The 19,518-nt window shown below is 50.9% G+C and overlaps 5 protein-coding genes across 5 annotated transcripts; 3 read left to right on the top strand and 2 right to left on the bottom strand.

Moving 5' to 3' along the window:
- Positions 1-125: 125 nt before the first annotated feature.
- On the top strand, positions 126-1,606 carry TRIVIDRAFT_87809 (uncharacterized protein; the record flags this gene model as incomplete). Its single annotated transcript, XM_014095485.1, has 2 exons — positions 126-1,058; positions 1,148-1,606. The coding sequence occupies 2 exons, from the start codon at positions 212-214 to the stop codon at positions 1,507-1,509; spliced, it is 1,209 nt and encodes a 402-aa protein (XP_013950960.1).
- A 156-nt stretch (positions 1,607-1,762) lies between these two features.
- TRIVIDRAFT_80277 (uncharacterized protein) lies at positions 1,763-3,406 on the top strand (the record flags this gene model as incomplete). Its single annotated transcript, XM_014095484.1, has 2 exons — positions 1,763-2,165; positions 2,241-3,406. The coding sequence occupies 2 exons, from the start codon at positions 1,955-1,957 to the stop codon at positions 3,404-3,406; spliced, it is 1,377 nt and encodes a 458-aa protein (XP_013950959.1).
- A 283-nt stretch (positions 3,407-3,689) lies between these two features.
- TRIVIDRAFT_40894 (uncharacterized protein) lies at positions 3,690-4,145 on the bottom strand (the record flags this gene model as incomplete). The annotated part of the gene is made up of 1 exon (XM_014095483.1): positions 3,690-4,145. The coding sequence occupies one exon, from the start codon at positions 4,143-4,145 to the stop codon at positions 3,690-3,692; it is 456 nt and encodes a 151-aa protein (XP_013950958.1).
- A 419-nt stretch (positions 4,146-4,564) lies between these two features.
- On the top strand, positions 4,565-6,130 carry TRIVIDRAFT_87813 (uncharacterized protein; the record flags this gene model as incomplete). The annotated part of the gene is made up of 5 exons (XM_014095482.1): positions 4,565-4,631; positions 4,786-4,872; positions 5,050-5,412; positions 5,618-5,785; positions 5,857-6,130. The coding sequence occupies 5 exons, from the start codon at positions 4,626-4,628 to the stop codon at positions 5,950-5,952; spliced, it is 720 nt and encodes a 239-aa protein (XP_013950957.1).
- A 224-nt stretch (positions 6,131-6,354) lies between these two features.
- TRIVIDRAFT_87816 (uncharacterized protein) lies at positions 6,355-19,445 on the bottom strand (the record flags this gene model as incomplete). Its single annotated transcript, XM_014095481.1, has 10 exons — positions 6,355-6,854; positions 6,933-7,277; positions 7,351-9,708; positions 9,766-11,121; positions 11,186-11,365; positions 11,418-11,477; positions 11,571-14,856; positions 14,914-15,383; positions 15,444-19,284; positions 19,398-19,445. 10 exons carry the CDS (start codon positions 19,443-19,445, stop codon positions 6,760-6,762), a joined length of 12,039 nt encoding a protein of 4,012 aa, XP_013950956.1.
- Between the last annotated feature and the right edge of the window lie 73 nt (positions 19,446-19,518).

Below are 19,518 nucleotides of genomic sequence, written 5' to 3'. Positions count from 1 at the left end.
GCAGAGTAGCATTCGGCGCGGGAGATGCGGTTGCGTTGTGCTGTGTCACTCACGACTTTGGAGTACTTAATGCATGGATGGGTCCTCCTGATCTGACAATGTCTCGGCCATCTCCCTTTGTTTGGCTTTCCACTGGGGCTGAGTGCATCTCTACAGTCTGCGCTACTCTTGATTGTCTTTGGTCATCACCTAGGAGAAAGAATTGCTCATCATGAAGCTGACGGGCAACTCTCTGGCCGTCTGGGCTGCGGCTGCTGCCCTTCCACTTACAGCCAGCGCCGCAACGATTGGAAAAGGCCCAGACAAGGATGGCAAGTATTGGATTCGCGCAAAGGGCATCGAGGCGTCCTTTATACCCTATGGAGCCTCCATTTCAAACCTGTTCATCAACGACCGCTACGGCATCCGGCGCGATCTCGTCGGCGGCTTCGACAATGCTACGTACTACGGCATTGACAAGCAGCACCCGCACTTTGGCGGTGTGCCGGGCCGGTATGCGAACCGCATCAAGAACAGCACCTTTGTCATTGACGGCAAGACGTATCACACGATCCCGAATGAGAATCCCACAAAGGACGCGCCCCAGGGGACAGATACCCTGCACGGAGGCCCCGACGGCTGGGACTGGCGCAACTTCACCGTCTCCGCATACACTCCCACGAGCATCACCTTCAGCATAGTCGACCCAGATGGAAAGGAGGGCTTCCCGGGCGAGGTGGTGTCGCACATCACCTACACGGTGCAGGAGAACCAGTGGGACTTGAAGATGGTGGCGCTGGCGACGACCAAGAAGACGCCCATCATGCTCAGCAGCCACACGTACTGGAACCTGGATGGCTTTGCCAACAATGAGACCCAGACGGCGCTGAACCATACGCTGCATCTTCCGTATAGTGGACAGCGCGTTGGTGTCGACGGCTTCTTGATCCCGACGGGCGACATTTTGGCCAATAAGAAGGACACGGCGAATGACTTTTGGTCGCAGCCGAAGCAAATCGGCAAGGGCTTTGAGCAGAGCGGCATCAAAAACAACTGCGGTAACAACTGCCCTGGCTACGGTAAGGATCCTAACAATCCTCCTTCGTATTATGAGTAGAAGAAGAAGAAGAAGGAAATGGGAAAGGCATTGGACTAATAGAGACATCAGATAACTGCTACCTGGTCAACCGGGAGGCGCTGGGGCCATTTGACTGGCGCACCGAAGGCCCTGTCGCAAGTCTGTCCTCGCCTTGGTCAGGCATCCACCTGGATGTCTATTCGGATCAGACAGCCTTCCAAGTGTACAGCTGCAACGGGCAAAACGGCACGATGGCCTTGAAGAAGACGCAGGGTCTGCATAACAACAAGCATTTCCCGAGGACGATTCCCACGTACGGGTGTCTGGTTCTGGAGGTGGAGGACTGGATTGACGGTATTAATAACCCTGAATGGGGGAGGAAGCAGATCTGGGGGCCGGACGATGGTCCGTATGTTCTCCAGGCAAGCTACAAGTTCAGTATTGACAAGTAATGAATGTCCCTTTTTGTGTGACAAGAGGACATTGGATGTATGAAGAAGAGAAATCAGAAGGCAGAATATAAGTCTAATTATGGGGTTTGATAAAGCGCAGATTCTAATCCCGTCTTGTACTATTTGCTGTAAGAGAAGCGAAGCATTTTGACAAGTCCGTTGTGGGGCCGCTTGCGATCCATCATCACCCCACCTTGAATGTGTGATCGATCTCCAGTGTAAAAGCTTTTTGCCTGTTACAACTACCGCCAATCTCGATATATTCTCGAATTCCAAATTGAAACAGATCTTAATTACTAGACCACTAGTAAACATATTACCTCGCATACAAATTCGAATCACCAACTTAGCCGCAGACGGAAAGCGTTGAACAAGCTGCAAACGAGGGGCAGCGAGGGGCAACAGAAAAAAAAAGTGGAAGAGAGAGGATTACAAACAGCCGGAGATGGAAGACGACCGGGCGCTCGTCGACCTCGGCGCGGCAGCAGACATTGAGGAAGCGCGACTAGAAGTTCATAAAGCAGATAACGAGGCCACAAAAGATGAGGCACCGACAACAAGGCAGCCAAAGCGGCGCTTCGTAGGAAGAAGAGCGGCAGATGAGGCGGCGGCAGCAAAGGGAACAACAGAGGAGGGAGGCAGCGGAGCGGTTCAGAGTATGTTGCGCCTATGGAATATCGACATGCCTCATTTTTGCTTCGTCGGCTCTCTAACATGATTCAATCTTGCAGCGGCCAAACCTCGACGAGCTCCACGACTGCTAAATAGAGTCCCTCCCGAAATATCAGAAGATCCCAACCTCAAGGAAGCCATAGCGCTGCTGCCGGCCAACTACAACTTCGAAATCCCAAAGACAATACACCGAATCCGAGAGTCGGGCGCGCGCAAAGTAGCGCTGCAGATGCCCGAAGGCCTGCTCCTGTTTGCGACGACCATTTCGGACATTGTGACGCAGTTCTGCCCGGGCGTCGAGACGCTCATCATGGGCGATGTGACGTACGGCGCATGCTGCATCGACGACTACACTGCGCGGGCGCTGGGCTGCGATTTGCTGGTGCACTATGCGCACAGCTGTTTGATCCCCGTGGACGTGACCAAGATTAAGACGCTGTACGTCTTTGTCGACATCAGCATCGACACGGCGCATCTGGTTGCCTCGCTGGAGAGAAACTTTGCCAGCGGCAAGACGATTGCGATTGTCGGCACTATCCAGTTCAACGCCACCATCCACGGTATACGGAGCGGCCTCGAGGCAGCCGGCTTCGGCGTTGTCGTACCACAGATTGCGCCGCTCAGCAAGGGCGAGATCTTGGGGTGCACATCACCTCGTCTACGGGATGAGGACGGCATTGACCTGATCTTGTACCTTGGTGACGGACGCTTCCATCTCGAGAGCATCATGATCCACAATCCTGCCATCCCCGCCTACCGCTACGACCCGTATTCGCGCAAGCTGACGCGAGAGACGTACGGCCACGATGAGATGCAGTCGGTGCGTCGTTCAGCCATCCAGACTGCCCGCAAAGCCCGTCGCTGGGGCCTTATCCTGGGATCACTTGGTCGCCAGGGGAACCCACATACGCTGGCCCTGATCGAGCGGGAGCTGGCCGAGCGCGGAATTCCCAAAGTCGACCTCCTTCTCAGCGAAATCTTCCCGGGTAAGCTCGCCATGATGAGCGACGTCGAATGTTGGGTGCAGGTTGCGTGCCCGCGTCTGAGCATCGACTGGGGTTACGCTTTCCCCAGGCCGCTCCTGACTCCTTACGAGGCGCTTGTGGCCCTGGGGAAGAGAGGGGGATGGGGCAAAGAAGAGGGTGGTGATGGCATTTACCCTATGGATTATTATGGAAGAGACGGGCTGGGGAGAACGAAGCCGCTGGAGGGTGTTGCTGCGTGAATGACTTTTGGGAGAGCGTTTTAGCCATATATTTAAATCGTGGTCTAGAGTATACAATGCTCTCCTGCTCCATCAGATGAGATATGCTTTAGCATTCTTGTATATAGGAAATGATGATTACTATGCCATAGCTCTCCATGAATATGAGCATGAATTCACAAGACATGTACTCTTCATATCTCATTGTAACTTGCCCATGAAGGCGTCATTGGTGTGGATAATGAAGGTGGCAGCTTGTTTGCCAAGTGAGGGATAAGAGGGCATGATGATTCTTTTCTATCCGTCATGAAGCGGGGGCGTGAGCTGTTCCAACAGGTTCTGGTCGACTCGCAAATATGAGCTTGTACTTGACAATATCAAGCACCTCCAGATTATCTCCCTCCTCCATATACGGCCCCGAAGAGCTCTGCAGCATCCTATTCTCCCTTTTCCTCACCACAGCGAGCGCCTTGGGGAGCTTCTTCACTTCGCCCGTTAGCCGCTGGTGCTGGCCGATGTACATGTGGACTCGCTTCATCCAAGCTGAGCCGATGGCGTCTGGTGAATATTCTGGAAACTCGAGTCTTCCGACCTCGACGTCTTTGAGAGCATCTCCTTGGGCATCTTGGGGGAGATTTATACTTCCTTGGAGTTCGAGGATGGCGAGGCCGGATGGTGTTTGGAGGAGGGTTGGGAGGGGGTTGGTGGTTGTGGAAGCTTGCTTGGATGGAGGATACAGTTTTGAGGCGGAGGACGACATGTTTGGATTATTGTTTGTTAAGATTTAAATAAAATGAAATAATAAAAATGAAACGCTGAACGGTGAGTATAGTGATGTATGAATGAGAAGACGATTGGACAACCTCTCAAAGACAAGCTCAAGATCAACGCTGCGAATCCTGCCCCACAAGTTCACAGAGGATATTGGATCGACGCCACATTCAAGCTCCAGCACAAAAGAGGCTGGTAATGCTCCAGCCACACAGCAAACCAAACTGGATCTGGAGATCGCCTAACCCATCCACAGGTACGTGCCCCACCAACGGCACAAGAGCCCCTGATTGGCCAGGCTAATTTTCCGCACGCCAAAATGGAGCCCTAGGCGAAGGCACACAACATTTTCTCGTTTTTTTCTGCCCGCCCCAATTTCGAGTTTTGCCCTACCTATTCCTTCAACACCAAAAGCCGACTTCACGCGAGCCAGGTCAAGCCAAACTTGCACCACCACAACACTGGCAAGATGAAGGTACGATACAACAGTCCTTTCCACCTCGCAATGCGGAAACGCATCTGTTTCGACAGGCATTGCGGATGCTGCACACGCCATCTGTTCTGCTTTCATGTCGAATCAGCCCGTCCACCAGCGTCCGTCGCTAACATGGGTTTTTTCCCTTTGACAGTTGAACATCTCTTACCCTGCCAATGGCAGCCAGAAGCTCATCGACATTGAGGATGAGCGTAAGCTCGCCGTCTTCATGGAGAAGCGTGTACGTCCCAAGATTCTTCTCCCTCCCTTACGGAACGAGCAGGACGGAATATTTGGTTATCGACGAGAGAACGCCCGCGCTCGATATCGAAAACCTTTTCTTTCCGTTTCGCATCTTCCGGGTCAACACAACCCTATAACGCAAGGATCGCAAATTGACATGTTTTTGATGATATAGATGGGCGCTGAGGTCCCCGGTGACTCCGTCGGCGACGAGTTCAAGGGCTACATCTTCCGCATCACTGGTGGAAACGACAAGCAGGGTTTCCCCATGAAGCAGGGTGTCATGCACCCCAGCCGTGTCCGCCTCCTGCTCGCCGACGGCCACTCCTGCTACCGCCCCCGCCGAACCGGTGAGCGCAAGCGAAAGTCCGTCCGCGGCTGCATCGTCGCCATGGACCTGTCCGTCCTCGCCCTCAGCATCGTCAAGCAGGGTGATGCCGACATCCCCGGCCTGACCGACGTCGTCCAGCCCAAGCGCCTCGGACCCAAGCGCGCCACCAAGATCCGCAAGTTCTTCAACCTCACCAAGGATGACGATGTATGTTTCACCCTGTACCCATACTCGGTCATCGCCTACCAGGAGCTGCGGTGGAGGGAATGGCAGTCCGGGTAGAGTGTGAGAAGACTACTGGGCGAGCTCTTTCGCGCCTTTCAAGGCGAGAAGGAGTTGGCCCGGTGCCGAGGTTAACGAATAAACAATTATAAGAATTCAATGGAACTAATCACCATGGGCAAAAAAATAGGTCCGCAAGTACGTCATCCGACGAGAGGTCCAGCCCAAGGGCGAGGGCAAGAAGGCCTACACCAAGGCTCCCAAGATCCAGAGACTGGTCACCCCCCAGCGTCTGCAGCACAAGCGCCACCGTCTCGCTCTCAAGCGCCGCCAGGCCGAGAAGGTCAAGGATGAGGCCGTGAGTATTCTCCGCGAAACCCTCTTTTTTTTTTCCTTTTCAATTCATAATGCTAATCATTTTCATAATAGAACGAGTATGCCCAGATCCTGGCCAAGCGTGTCGCCGAGGCCAAGGCCCACAAGGCCGATGCCCGCAAGCGACGAGCAAGCTCCATGCACAAATAAGGGTTCGGCGTTTTTTTATAATGAAAGAGAAAAAAAGGGGAATCATCATACCTTAGTCCTGTGGTTTGCATGCATTGGGAGTGAGGATCTCTCGGGCTTAATTTTGGGCCCACCTGTTATGAATGTATTAGAAACATATCGACATATTTCAAAATGCATTCATGACGCCATTCTTGATAATTTCTCGTGTCTTTGCTCCATCTTCAGCTGTGGAGTTGTAGTTGCTTAAATGTTGGAGCCCACACGTAGTCGTACATCTACATTGTGCATCTTTGATGGATAATGTACTAGTATCAATTATTACGAAGTACTCACCATGAGGTCATTGCAGTCTACAAACAAACTTGCTCACAGTCAAATGGCCAAATTATGAACATTTATTTACTCAAGATCGCTGGGGATAGTTTCATGAATAGCCTATTTTATTTGCCCATTTCTAAGCCTATGTAGTCCTCCTAATCTACTTGAAAGCAATGTCTTTTAACCACCCTACCAAACAAAAGCCTTGCTTTCCATTCCAGCCCACGTCGAAATCTCTCGCTAGTGCCAGAGGGATCTGCACTTCTCTCTAGCAAGGCGAAAGTTCCGAAGGAGCCTTGTCCCTTTTTTTCTTCTCTCTTTTCTCTCCTTTTTTTTTTTGTTCTTTCGTGTCTCCGTCATGAGCTCTGAATCTCCGTCATGAGCTCTGAAAGAGCTATATACTACAAACAATCATAAAATGCCAAGGATACTCCTCTCGGCCACTCAAGTGCCAATGCCATGCATCGGCCACCATTCTGTAAAATCACACCATATCCTATATCACCATTAGGCGAAGCCGAAATAATCGCTGCCCTGTGTGATTGCTTTAATGATTTGCGAGCGAAGTATGTCGTAGCTATCATACTCGGGGAGATCAAGTTCTATCAGGAAATGTCAGTACAAGACTTTTTCAAGTTTGGTGGACAAATATTGATGTGGGAGAGAGATATAAAACATACGGTTAAAGCAGGTGTGCGTAGATGGAAGGCGATCCTTGTTTCCGTAGTCACGGTGGATATTGAATCGATTTACTCCGTTCATTCCTTCAAGTTCCTTGAATCCGTTGAGAGGGACCTTGCTTGTACCAGTGACAAACTGCAGCAACTTGGCTAGTTCTTCTTTGTCGAATGATCTGACTGCTCTCCAGAACCACTGAATCTGTGGAGAGGAAGGGCTGTAGTTGTGGTACTCAGTATTGGCTTTCCAGTCGTCAATGTCGATATCCGGAAGGCCAGAGATCAAGAGTTCCAACTCTTGCTCGTTAAAGATTGAGATTAGCTCTGCAGGAATAATGTCGTGGAAACCTGACGAGAGAGTTAGAAATGACATTCAACGGCGTAGCCAAGGCTGCGGAATGGCAACGAAATGATGACTTACCACTCAAGAAATTCTCCATTTGATCCTTTACCGAGGATAGGAGTTTATGCTCAACCACAACACGCACATATTCGTGCTTGTTCTCTTCAGTTACCGCGATCTCTCTGCCGTTGGGGACAAGATCAACAATCTTGGTGACGCCGAACTCATCGTCTTCGACAGAAAATGTCTCCGTAATGATGTCGGTGATGTCGTTTTCCAGCATCCAGCAAAGAGATTTGTAGTAATCTGGGTCAAACGATTCCATATCCTTGACAGACACAGATTTTCCAAGAATGCGCTTGTAAACAGCACGACTAAAAAAACAGTCAAGGAGGCGCCCTTCATACAAGGCTTTGCCAATGATGCGACCGATGAAGCTGAAGAACCTCAAATGCTCGTCATTAATGCCGCTCAGCTTGTTTGGATGGAAAGTTGTACGATCAGACGAAACTGGAATGAATAGAGCATAGTTGGGATCGAACATCTGCCGGGCGAGAACCTGGAACCACTCGCGTGTCACACCGCCAGCGTCCACACCCTCTTCACCGTTAAACCTTATGTTGAGCTTGCCATATTTCATCTCATCGCCTGACTTGAAGCAAAGCCATTTGAATGAGTCGTGGAATACGTGCTCTCGGCGAACTGAAATCTGTAGCGGCGGGTATGATGGACGGCTCTGGTTCTGGCCGCTCCGCGAGTGAACGCTTCTGTTGAAATAATTACGCTTGTTGTCAAACTCCAAAACTTTGGGGTTCTTGACGAGCAAGGCAAAGGTGCCAGACATGAGCTTTGGGTTGTGTCGCACGAGTTCATTAAGAATACGTCGGTGGTCTTCTGTAAAGGTGAAGAAGAGATTCGCCGTACGAGATTCTGGCTGTGGGCTAGACAACAGCATGTCCTTGACAATTTGGCTGTGTGAGAGGTCATCGTTCGTCGTGGTGTTTTTGCATACCACCATTAGAGATTCAATCAACGGAAGCAGTATTGTTGCGACATTGAGCATGTTTTCCCGTTGTCGAATGGCACTAAGGCAAGCGCTCAGCTTCTCCCACATCGTAGAGAATGTCGAATTGTGATAGAGCGAGGTAACAAGGTCTTGCTTCTCGTTTTCGTTGGGCCCACCCTCCTCAACCTCGTCTGTCTTCTTCTTTCCATCGAATAGATGGTCAAGTGCGGTGAGAACTCTGAGAAGCTTGTTCTGCTCTGAAGCTCCAGGTGAGAACTTGGCGAGGGCGACCCCTTGGATTTCGGTACCAGACGTAGCCGCGTCAATGTGAGGAAGCAAATCATCCAGATCAGATACAATGTTGCTGCTGAGCAAGCGAGCCTGGCTAACCAACTCCTGTCCAAAGATGGTCTTGGCCCCAGGTATGGCTGACAAATTCTTGATAGTAGAGATGGTGTTCTGAAACGTCTTTGAGCTACATTCTCTGGCAACGAATACCCTAACCACGAGGGTGAGATTCTGAGGTGGAATAACCGGGGGCTGCAGTTGACGGGCACGCTTCTGCTGTGTGCTCTTCGATTGCTCCTTTGAATCCTCAGATCCAGCGGTCTTTTGTTGCTCGGAAGATGCCGCCGGCGCGGATGCTGCCTCGCCATCTGCTGTCTGGTCGTTGCTATTTTGTTGGTCTGCCTCGTTCGCATCCGTAACAGGAGCCTGGCCTTCCGCTTCGTTTGCCTTTGAAGCCGATGCGTCTTCATCTTGCGTCTCCTTGCGTCGGCGTTCCAAGTTTTGAAGAGGAAGAGTGACTCGGTTCAGCAGGTCTGCAAGGTGTGTCATAACAAGCGAGCTTTCCGTTACAAGCTCGCGATCCAACAGGGTCAAAAGGGAGTTGATGGCATATTTATGCGCCTTCACGTCTTTGCCCTTTCCTCTACGGCTGAGACTCCTCTTGAGAGAAGACCCCACGGACTCGTGTTCTGTCAAGAAGAGCCAAGGAATGTGAGGGTTTTTGGTGCATAGGTCGACAAGGAGATCTAGGCATTGCTGCACAATCAACAATGGGGATGTCTCAGAATTTGTCTGGCCAGAGGTGGTCAGGCTGCCAATGGTAGTCAAGGTTCTCTTAAGGCCCTGTGGGTTTTTCTGATCGGCATCTTTGTCCTTGTCTCTCTGCTTTCTAGCTTTAAGTGAGAGCTGACCAAAACTTCGCTCAACGGCATTCATGTCTGTGCTGCCATCCTGGAGAATTTGCAGGATGGTGCTGATAACCTCCAGACGAGTCTGTCGGTTTTCGCATACATCTGCAAATACGCTAAAGAGGTAGTTTCGGATAGAGCCTTGTTGCGCAATAAACATCAGACGTACCAAGGTGGCTACACCGGCTTTATCGAGCATCTGCACAACAGCCCTCCGTTGATTCTTGTTCTCCCCTTGTTCATCTGGAGAGCCTTGCATTGCGGCTCTAGCTGCGCTAAGGGAGGTTCTACCAGGAAGAACGATTGGCCGCATACCTCGTTGCTGATGAACCACTGGTGGACGATTTTGGGTGAGTGCTCGCACCTGGGCAGCCATGTCTGGAGGAAGTTGACCCATAATGTCTTCACCCTGGTCGATAAGTGCTTGTTCGCGAAGTTCCGGCGGGAATGTGAGTAGAATGCTAGCTGGGTCCATCTCTGTGGGAATTGCCTCTTGGCCATCAGCGGCTGCTTGACGACGACTATCTTCCCGGTGACGACGACGCTGTTCTTGCCTCTCTTGTTGCGCAATTTCCAATCGTAGCTCCTCCGGCAGAGCATCAAGAAATTCTTGGAACACTTCGGTCGTTTCCCCTGATGCAGCCTCCTCGCGGGCTTGAGATCGCCTCTCACTTACTGTTTGAGCAATGACTTCCTCTCGGAACTCCTCAGGAAGAGCCGCCAAGTAATCTGGATCTATGCCCAATTCGGTGACATCGACTTCCTCGCCTCTGATGATAGTTGTCACTCTTGGAAGATTGGCTCTCGCTGTGTTATCTGTGCCATCATTCGCTGTGGCGTCTCCAGACTCGGTCGATTCAACTCCTTCCATGGCTCCACTGCCTTGGTTGCGATTCTCTTCGCCGGACTGTGATTCGGTGTTTTGACTGGCAGCAAGAGCGGCGGCTTCGGCAGCTTCAGCAGCGAGTCTTGCAGCAGCTTCGCGTTCCTCAGCCTCTTTTCTTTCTCTTTCTGCTCTCTCCTCAGCTTCTCTGGCTTCTCTAGCCACACGCTCTTCTTCTTCCCGCTTCTTCCGAGCTTCCTCTTGACGCTTTTGATTCTCTTCTTCCTCTGCCTTCAGTTTCCTCTCCAGCTCCATCGCTGCAGGAGTCAGTTGCGCAATAATGGCGTTGCTGAGTCGGGCAGCTTCCACGGCAGGGTTACCACCAAAGATCATCCTGGCCTCCTCTTGATAACGATCCAAGGTTGATTCAGGGGTGAAAGCGACTGCTTGATGGGGCTCCTGAGCAGCAGCATCCCGGCGCTGATCGTTTCTAAGGCTACGGATAGGTCCAAGATCCGCGCTTCGAGTGCCACCGGGACCAGTGATATGCACGTGGAATGCATGTGGGTTGTGGTTTCCATTACGCCCCATGATTGGCAAGAATTCCATGAGCTCTCCCAAGAAGCCCATCGGGCCATCGATCATGTGTCTGCCTGGCCCCAAGAAGCCCTCTGGGAAGCGAAGGCCAATTGAATTCGATTGACCGGGTCGCGGCTGATTTTCTTGAGCCTGGTCGCTGCGACGAAGTAGCGGGTTAATGCCATCATCTGCGTTGGACTGTTGTCCATTATTACGATGGCTGCGAGAGAAGTAGCTCCGGAAATCTTTTATTGCGGAATACGTTAGTATATGTACTAGTAAGCAGTATCGAAAGACTCTCAAACTCACCACTAAGCTCCCGATTCGACCCAGCCATAAACCGGGGAGGGAAAGGGTTGCGGTCGCCCATTCGTGCAAAGACTGGTCGTCTGTTATTGTCAAGCAAGAAGAGTTGGCGATGTCTATCATCAACTTCTGGTGTAAATCCATCCCACCCAAGAGCTGGCATTGGCGGCAGTGTCTCGTTTACTATTTGCAAGTTAGACGGTATCCTTATACAGGCATGAGATAGTCCACTTACGTGGATAATCGTCATCATAGATGTATTCTTCATCCTCAATATCCTCTTCTTCGTCGTCATCTGTTTCGAGGAAGAGAAAAGTGCATTAGCAACACGGCATCACTTTAGGTGCAAAAAAGCAGAGGAGTATCCAGTGGGGGGGTTATTACTCACCTCCTTCCTCGTGACCATCATCCATATAATGCTCGTCCAACGCCTCCATTATTTCCGGTTCGTAATCCTGGTCACCACTCATGATGGCTCTTGCCATATTATCCAGGAGGTCCACAGGGCCCAACCCGTGTAGGTGAGCCTCGTGTTCGTCTTGGCCTTCAGCCTCGTAGTCAATATCGTCAACCTCTGGCTCTTCATCTTCTTCGGCGCTGGTCTCGCTCTCCCATCCCGATTCTCCGTCGTCTTCGATGGGGTTACCATCCTCATCGACAATTTCAACTCGATCTTCAACATCTTCCATGTCAGCAGAGTCGACTTCGTCATCATCATCGTCCTCACTGCCATCTTCGTCATCGTCGTCATCGTCATCGTCGTCGTCCATGATGACTTCAACCACTCCAGGTTCACCGTGGAGTCCCTCAATTTCTCCCATTTCACCAAGCTCTTCATCTTCGTCGCTGATGTTGTCTTCATCATCCGACATACCCTCGTCACCGTAATCCATCTCATCGTCATCGTATTCATCCCCGTACATATCCTCGTCGTCGTCATCTGCTTCCTCGGATTCGGATTCATCATCCTCCCCACGAGGTTCAAGCATGCCGAGAGCGGAGTTTCTGTATAAGTCGGGAGTCTCCTCCCGACCCTCATCTAGGTCTGACAGGGATGAAGTAGATGCAAAATCCTCGTCGCTTTGGTCAGCCTGTGAGTCGGATACCAAGATATTCGAATGACTGAGTTCTTTCGCAGTATCGGTCAAAACTCGAAGCACACGCAGAATATACTTAATCGCCCGCTTGACTCCCGGAAAATTTAGGTTAATCTCGGCAATGGACGATGTAAGCTTATCCAGGTAGCCCTTCTCGTACATGAGCCGCCGCAGCTGCGCTTGGGATCTTGTCTGAATATTATCGGCATTGCGAGACCCAGAGTTTTGCTCTTTATCTTTCTCTCCGATCATGTGGTTCATCAGCTCAGCTAGGCACTGCATCCTAGCATAGCGAACCTCTAGTGGTTCATCGGTAAGTGGTGCCTTCTCATACGCCTTCAATATAGTGTCGAGAACAAATTTGCGAACGAAAAGCAGATCTGGCTCGTCGTCATATGCGTATTTTTCTTGCTTGCGTTCGAACACTTTCTCATTGGTTTTCGAAACCAACGCAACCAAAACTTTTTGAGTCTGCGATGAAGTTGCCGCCTTCTTCTTGGATGCAATATTGTCCGACGTGCCGCTCAGGTTGCTCTGGCACAGCAAGTCGTATATCAGGTAATTGAGAATGCTTGACCTCGGTTTGACAGGAGTGTTGGTAGTTAGAGGAGGAGCACTACGTTTGAAGTTAATGAATTCCACCTTTGTTCTAGTGTAGCTTTGCAGGAGCTCAGCTAAGCAGCTAAGCAAAAAGCATCTATACACGAAGATGGGGTGTTCTTCTGATTTGAACGTAGGCTTTTGTGGTTTCTTGTCCTTACCATCGACAGCCACGCCATCGACAGAAGAGGTATCCAGGATTTCAGCACTGACTGTTGACTCGCTCTCTACTTTCCCTTCTTTGCTGACCGTTGGTACCTCCTTGTCTTCAACCTCTCGATAATTGACCAACTCGCAAAGAAGGAAATGGATGACTCCGTCCGGATTTTCGACCACCGGGCGTTTGCTATCATGATGTGACTTATGCGCGTCTGGCATTTCCTTATCTCCTGACTCAGTCGACTGCTTGACATCATCTTTCTGAACCTCCTCAGAGTCTGTTTGAGTAACATTCGCATTCCCTTCTTCTTGTTCCTTCCAAACCAGGGCTTGGGATCGGGAACCTTCGGTTGTGGGCGCATTCCAGCGTGAGAACCGAAGCAGCTCGTTGGTTACTTCAACAAAGAGATCAGGCGCACGAAGAGCAACAGGTGCCATCGCCCTAAGGTAGGTGGAGACATCCAAATGGCCGCGCTGAGTACGTTGAAGGTTGGGAAGGTCCGACTTGATTTCTGCTCTCATTATTTGCTTGATAACGTCTTCATCCTCAACAATGTGGCGGAGGATAGTAATGAGATGAGCAGTCAGCCTGGTCTGCCTAAGACGTTCAGATCCCGAACCAGACATTTGCTTAGCCATGAGGAAGAGTCTCTGAAGATTCTTCTTCTCACCAACTTGCTTCGCCAGCGGACGCCTACGAGTAAGGATGATAAGAACCCGCAGAATAGCAGTCGCCAGCATCTCCTCCTTCCCTATACGGGGGAGTAAATCCAGTAGGGACTCCAGGACATTGGATCGTTGCTGGTCATCAAGCAAAGGCGTTCTAAGCTGGATGATGGGCTCCGAAACGGTCTCATCTAGAGACTTGGGCGCCTTCCATTGAACAGCAACCGGTTTCTCATCGTGGTTCAGCAACGTCTCTAGTACGAGCAGTATAAAAGGGATCCAAGGGGGTAGCTCCTCAGTCGGCGTAGATGGCGGGACTTTGAGAAACGCTATATAGTCACCAATCTTATCACGCAAAGTGTCAATGTTTCGGCTAAAAAACATCTCATCTTGCAGCAAGAGCGCAAGTAGATGGGCATATGCAGCGATGCACTTTCCATTACGCTTTTTCTCGTCTTCATCCAGAGCAAGAGATGCCAGGGCATACGTAAGCGTAGATCCAACTTCTTCGTGCGCATCGGCATTTTGATGTCGCAGAACAACAGTGGTGATAAGCTCGGACACCTCAATCGCCGTATCTGGATGGGCGCGAATGACGTCAAGGCACTGATCAATCAGATTTTCTCGTAGCTTTGATCGCTGATTGTCAAGGTCTACCTTGAGTGAGTTGAAAACGGCTGCGGTATATTGAGTAGTTGCTGAGTTTTCTTCTCCGCTAGGGGGGGCGGGTTCCGCAACCTTTGGTGCCGTATCAGCGCTGCTCTCACCCGCCAGTTCATTGTTCTCGGGAAGGCGAGAGATCAGATCATCCAAGGTTTCTGCGGATGTATCGGGGGATGTATCCAGTGACATTGCCTCCGGGTCTGGTGCACGAGTGCCACTGGGATCTCGGCTAGTAGTCGTTGGTGTAGCCCCTTCTGCCAAAGACGCGGCATCTGGTGCATCTTCAGGAGGCACAGGGTTTCGAGCGCCTGCTATCTCTGACTCGTGTGCAGTACAGTATGCCGGGGCGGTAACAACGTTGCCAAGGGTACGATACACAGCCTCCTGTGCCAAATCTTCATCATAGTCGTCAGCAAGCTGACGAACAAGAACTCTGACGGCGCGCCAGTTAAATCTCGCGTCTGAATAATTGAGAAGCATAAAAGGAACCTAGAACAATGAGCCTCGATTAAACTTTGACATGAGAATGTAGGGAGAATGGCTTACCTTATCCTTTGGCATTACCAGCAGTTCATTCTCACCCAGCGACACCATCTTCAGAATGTCCACAAGTCGTTTCACAGTCTGATCTGGAACTCGCTCCACAAACTCAGAATCCCAAAGCTCCATTACAACGGGGAGTATGAGCGCCCTGAATTCGACGGTAATTTGACTGTGGATATTTGGGACAACCTGTGATCGATCTGTTTGTCGCTGAAGGTTGAAGAAACTATGCGTGTCGGCGATGTACTTCCCGTTGACTAAAATGAAGTACAAGTCTAGTATCTTCTTCAAACCAAAAGCGGCAACCTTGACCTTTGAAGACTCGTCGGCAGTAGCTGCGCTAGAACTCTTTACTGTCTTTGCGAAAACACGAAGCATGGAATTGAGTACGCTAATTCCATGGCGTTCCTTGAATGCGAGAAGAACAGGCATGATAATTTGCACGTTCGAGCGGTCAGTTTGACGAGCTGAAGCTATTGATCAAATGTTAGCATGAGACCAGTATGAAGAGGGAATTAGAAAAGAAAACTCACGGTGGTCAATCAACATCTCGTGGATAGTGTGTAGCATGATGATCCAATAGTGGAAATCTTTAGATGTTGGCTCTGGGGTTGCCACAGATGGTCCAAGGTGGTCGAGAACCGTATCAGCAAGCGCCCTTGCAATCTCCAAATGGCGTGGTCGGTGGTACGGGTCACCGTGATTCGACTCACGCCTGGGTAGCAACGCCTTGCCTATAGTCTGGAAAAGAGGGAATGACGTAGGAATCATTGGGTGTAGCAGGATTCGAAGCGTTTCGTAGTTTTGAAATCTAGGGCTGGCTTGCTCCTGCTCCGTCGGACGGGCAGCCGTAGAGTTATCAGCTCCATCGTTAGGTCTCCAACCATCCGTACCGCCGAGAACGTCGGGCAATGAGGTATCGTCGGCTTCAGCATCGGCACCGCTGCCTCTGTTGCCGCCTTCCGTCGGTGGCGACTGACGTCTCAAAGACCAATGCTGGGGGACAGCCGTAAGTTCACCCGCTTCTTCTGCTAAGACTCCACGTAACAGTGGTCCGATCGAGGTTACCAGTTTTTGATAATAGTCGTAGACATTGATGGGGTAGAACTGAAGTGAGTTTGATCTCGAGGAAGCGAAACAATCAGATATGATTTTGATAAAAGTCTGGGCGTTGAGTAGGGCTTTGACAATATCTGTCCCTGTTGCAATTATAGTGGCCGCCTCGGCGCTGGTGTATTCAATACCTAAATCAGGCGCCAGGAAGGGCGCAAAATAAGGAGGGACTGCCTCCGTCTTCGTTGATAATGGTTCCAGCACGTCAATGGCACGCTGAGCCCGGTAGAGCAGAGACGTTAAGCCTTGGGCAGCACCGTGTTCAATGAGTTGAGAGACGACTTGGTTAAGGACTCGAGATGCCATGGAATCGCCGTACCCAGCCGTAAGGCTAGGGGATTGGCACATGTCAAGAAGAAACTCAATGCCACCCCTATCGACAAAGCTATTCTTCAACACATTGTTGGACAGGTATGTGGTTAGGAAGGTGGAGAGAGCATAAATATAAGGCGTATATGACTCGTAGGGAGATTCCCGTTCAGTTTCGGCACGCTTGTCGGCTTCCAGGCCCTGAGACACGGCAGTTTCAGACATGTCCACGTCGGATTCTTGCAGTGATTTAGATGCGCCGGCTGCTGCAGTTGATTCAGCTGCGATTTGAAGGTTGCCAATAGGGAGCATTTTAACTCCCCAGCCTGCGAGTCGAGCCTTCTCGATGCCTAGCATGCGTACTCGGGCGACCATGTCAATCACTGCGTTAGCTATCGCTTTCCTCAAGGGCGGATGATGTCGCGCAAGCTCGTCAAAACTAGCGCCAACGTTACTTGCGAGCTCAGCATCTGTCTCCATGCATTTCACATGCGCCGGACTCTCAAAGACTTCCAAGAAGCTCTCGATCGCTCGAGAGGCGACCACTAAATGCATGCCCGCGTTGTTGAGAGAGATGGAGTTTAGAACTTGAGGGACAACATTGATAGCATCAGAAGATGCCAGGATGCCTGTTGCAACCGGCCGGCCAAACGACTGTCGAGCGGTCTCGTCCGTGGGAGGGTGTGGCCGGCTATCGAGATCAGTGATTGATGTTATTGCGGAGACAGAGACATCCGCAGTACCAGGCTCCCCGCCTTCAGCTGCCACACGTCGATTAAGCCGTGCGGTATAACTTTCGGGAATAGGCCGTCCAGTAATGGCTTCAAGGTACGTCTTGATCATACCTGATTCGGAAATAGCAGCGAAGCTCGTTGGATCATTATTGATAAAATCACTGAGGATGGTAACCGAATTTGTCCAGACAACCGAGCCGAAGCTCTTCTTGTCGTTTATGATGTCCCTCAAATTAGCCAACAAGTCAGACTTCTCGGCAAGATTTCGCAGGAGCCGGTCCGTATTGCCACTATAGCTATACGAATTGGACATGATGTGGTGAACAAATTTCAGGATCCATTTGAGCGTCTGTTGTTGGTAGTAAGGAATCTCGTAGTCAACAGCACTGGATTGTTGGTCTGGCTTGATGCCCTTGGATGCTTGAAGCAAGCTGCGAGCTTCACCAATGGTATCAACAATCAGCTTGGCAACGGCATCCAATCCATCGGCATTGAAAAACGCAGTAAATGCATTCGGATAGGTCCAGATTAAACCATCTAGGAAGGCAAGAACCATCGAATGATGGCGCTGAGCAATGATGGACCGAATATTAAGAATTTCGACAAGGATATCCATTAAGCCAGCCGAGACCATTTCACTGCCCACACGAGTGGCCATAGACAAGTGCAAGGTAAGCGAAAAGAGATTGTTCCGCCATTCATCGATCTCATTCATTTTATCACTGTCGTCTCCGGCATTGGTGTCAGTCATTCCAGCAACCGCTTTTCTGATGACGTAAAGAAGTATTCCGTGATTAACATTCGCATTCAGGGCCGACAAGACATCTTGACATCGAGCGTGAAAGCTCGATACCGCTTCGAGGAGCGCAAGGGCAATGGTCTGCAGCCTCAAAGGGACGTCGATTGCACCATCGGTGGATGGATGGATCAGCTCAGCAAGCTGATACACAAGCTGGAATCGACGGGTTTCGTCAATATCTTGACGAAGGACTTTCTCAACGAAGTTAGACTCGGAATGTATGTACGCCAGATTGGTTATCGCCAGCAACCGGGTTGCTAGAATTTGCTGTCTTGAGTCCTGGGAACTGATGAGAGCCTTGGCTACTCTCAAGCGATGAAACGCCTCATATTTGGCCGCTTGGGGCATATCATCGGGGCATCTGGTAACGAGTTCATAGATCGAGTGGGAGGCAACGACGGATTGGGGCAACTCAAACGCCTTTTGGCCAGACGAAGAATGGTCATCCGCAAATCCCGAAGTTCGCGGCCCAAGAGGGGATGGTTCCTCGCCAGCAGTAACATTTCGAGCCCTCGGAGTGTGCTGAACATTCATCGTTGTGCTTCGGCGTAGCGGAGTGGGAGTCGAGGGTAGATTCGACCGCCCCGTCTCTGCTGGAACGTCATGCTGCAATGAGGTGGTTTCTTGAGGGTAGTAGAAAACCTTGACATCACCCCAAGCATTCCATCGGTTGTCATCAGACGTGGTGATGGCGACTAGATCATTGGCGTGCATGGTGGCTACATTTCTACTGCCGCCTCCTGCAGCCGCCTTATCCTTTCCCTTTGATGCAGCAGCAGGCGTGCTAGTCGAGGGGGGGTCCGAAAGGGTGAAGATGGGCGTTTTGACAAACGGCAGTGCAATCTGCTGGACACGGTCCAGGTCGATGTTGTAATGATTTGCAAGCAGTGCGGCACTGATGTGTCGGGAGGCACTGCCTATCCGCTTAACCGATGCCTGATATCTCTGTGCTAACTCAGAGCCGACCTCGAGCGTGGCAATGAGAACAGAAGCGGGAGTGCAGTTGAGAAGGTCGTTGAGGTGAGCACTGCTGGCGTAGATGCTGCGATTTCCGCAGTGCTCTAGCAACATACGAGTAAACTTTAGAACAGCTTCGATCAGCACTCTGTCACCATCTGGGGGAAAGCTGAGCTGGAGGAGGTCAGCCAGCTCCCACTGCTTTTCGCCCTCGAATGTCGAGTCCTTTGCATGATTGAGCAGCACATCGCACCCAAAATCACGCTGTTGAGGGCCTTCATTCAATTTATAGACCTTGCAGAAATACTCGAGCACGCTATCGAATCGGTTTAACAATGGAATCCAGTGGTATAGGTCTCCGCGCCCGAAGGGCCACCTCGTCGGGAAATCAGCAAGCTGCTGCGGAAGGAGGGGCAACGGGGCTGTTGATGCAGACTCGACGTAAAGCTTTAGCCATGGAGACTATCAAAGGCAGATAGGGTCAGCACAATAATTCTCTTCGCAAAACGCATGTGGGTGCGTGGGAAAGCACGACTCGTTTTTAGCTTTGTCTGTCCCAGCACGATGTGACCTACCAGAGTTTCTCGATGCTTAGGCTGCATCGCCTTTGTGATCTTGCCCATGGTGAAAACAGGAGCGGCAAAGCCGCAGAAACAAGTATCAACTCCCCCTCCACTTCGATCCGGCTATCCGCTG

The sequence above is a fragment of the Trichoderma virens genome (genome assembly GCF_000170995.1).
Source record: "Trichoderma virens Gv29-8 chromosome Unknown TRIVIscaffold_90, whole genome shotgun sequence".
NCBI lineage: Eukaryota > Fungi > Ascomycota > Sordariomycetes > Hypocreales > Hypocreaceae > Trichoderma > Trichoderma virens.
Note: the sequence above shows the minus strand (reverse complement) of the source record. Positions and strands in the feature narration are given on the sequence as shown.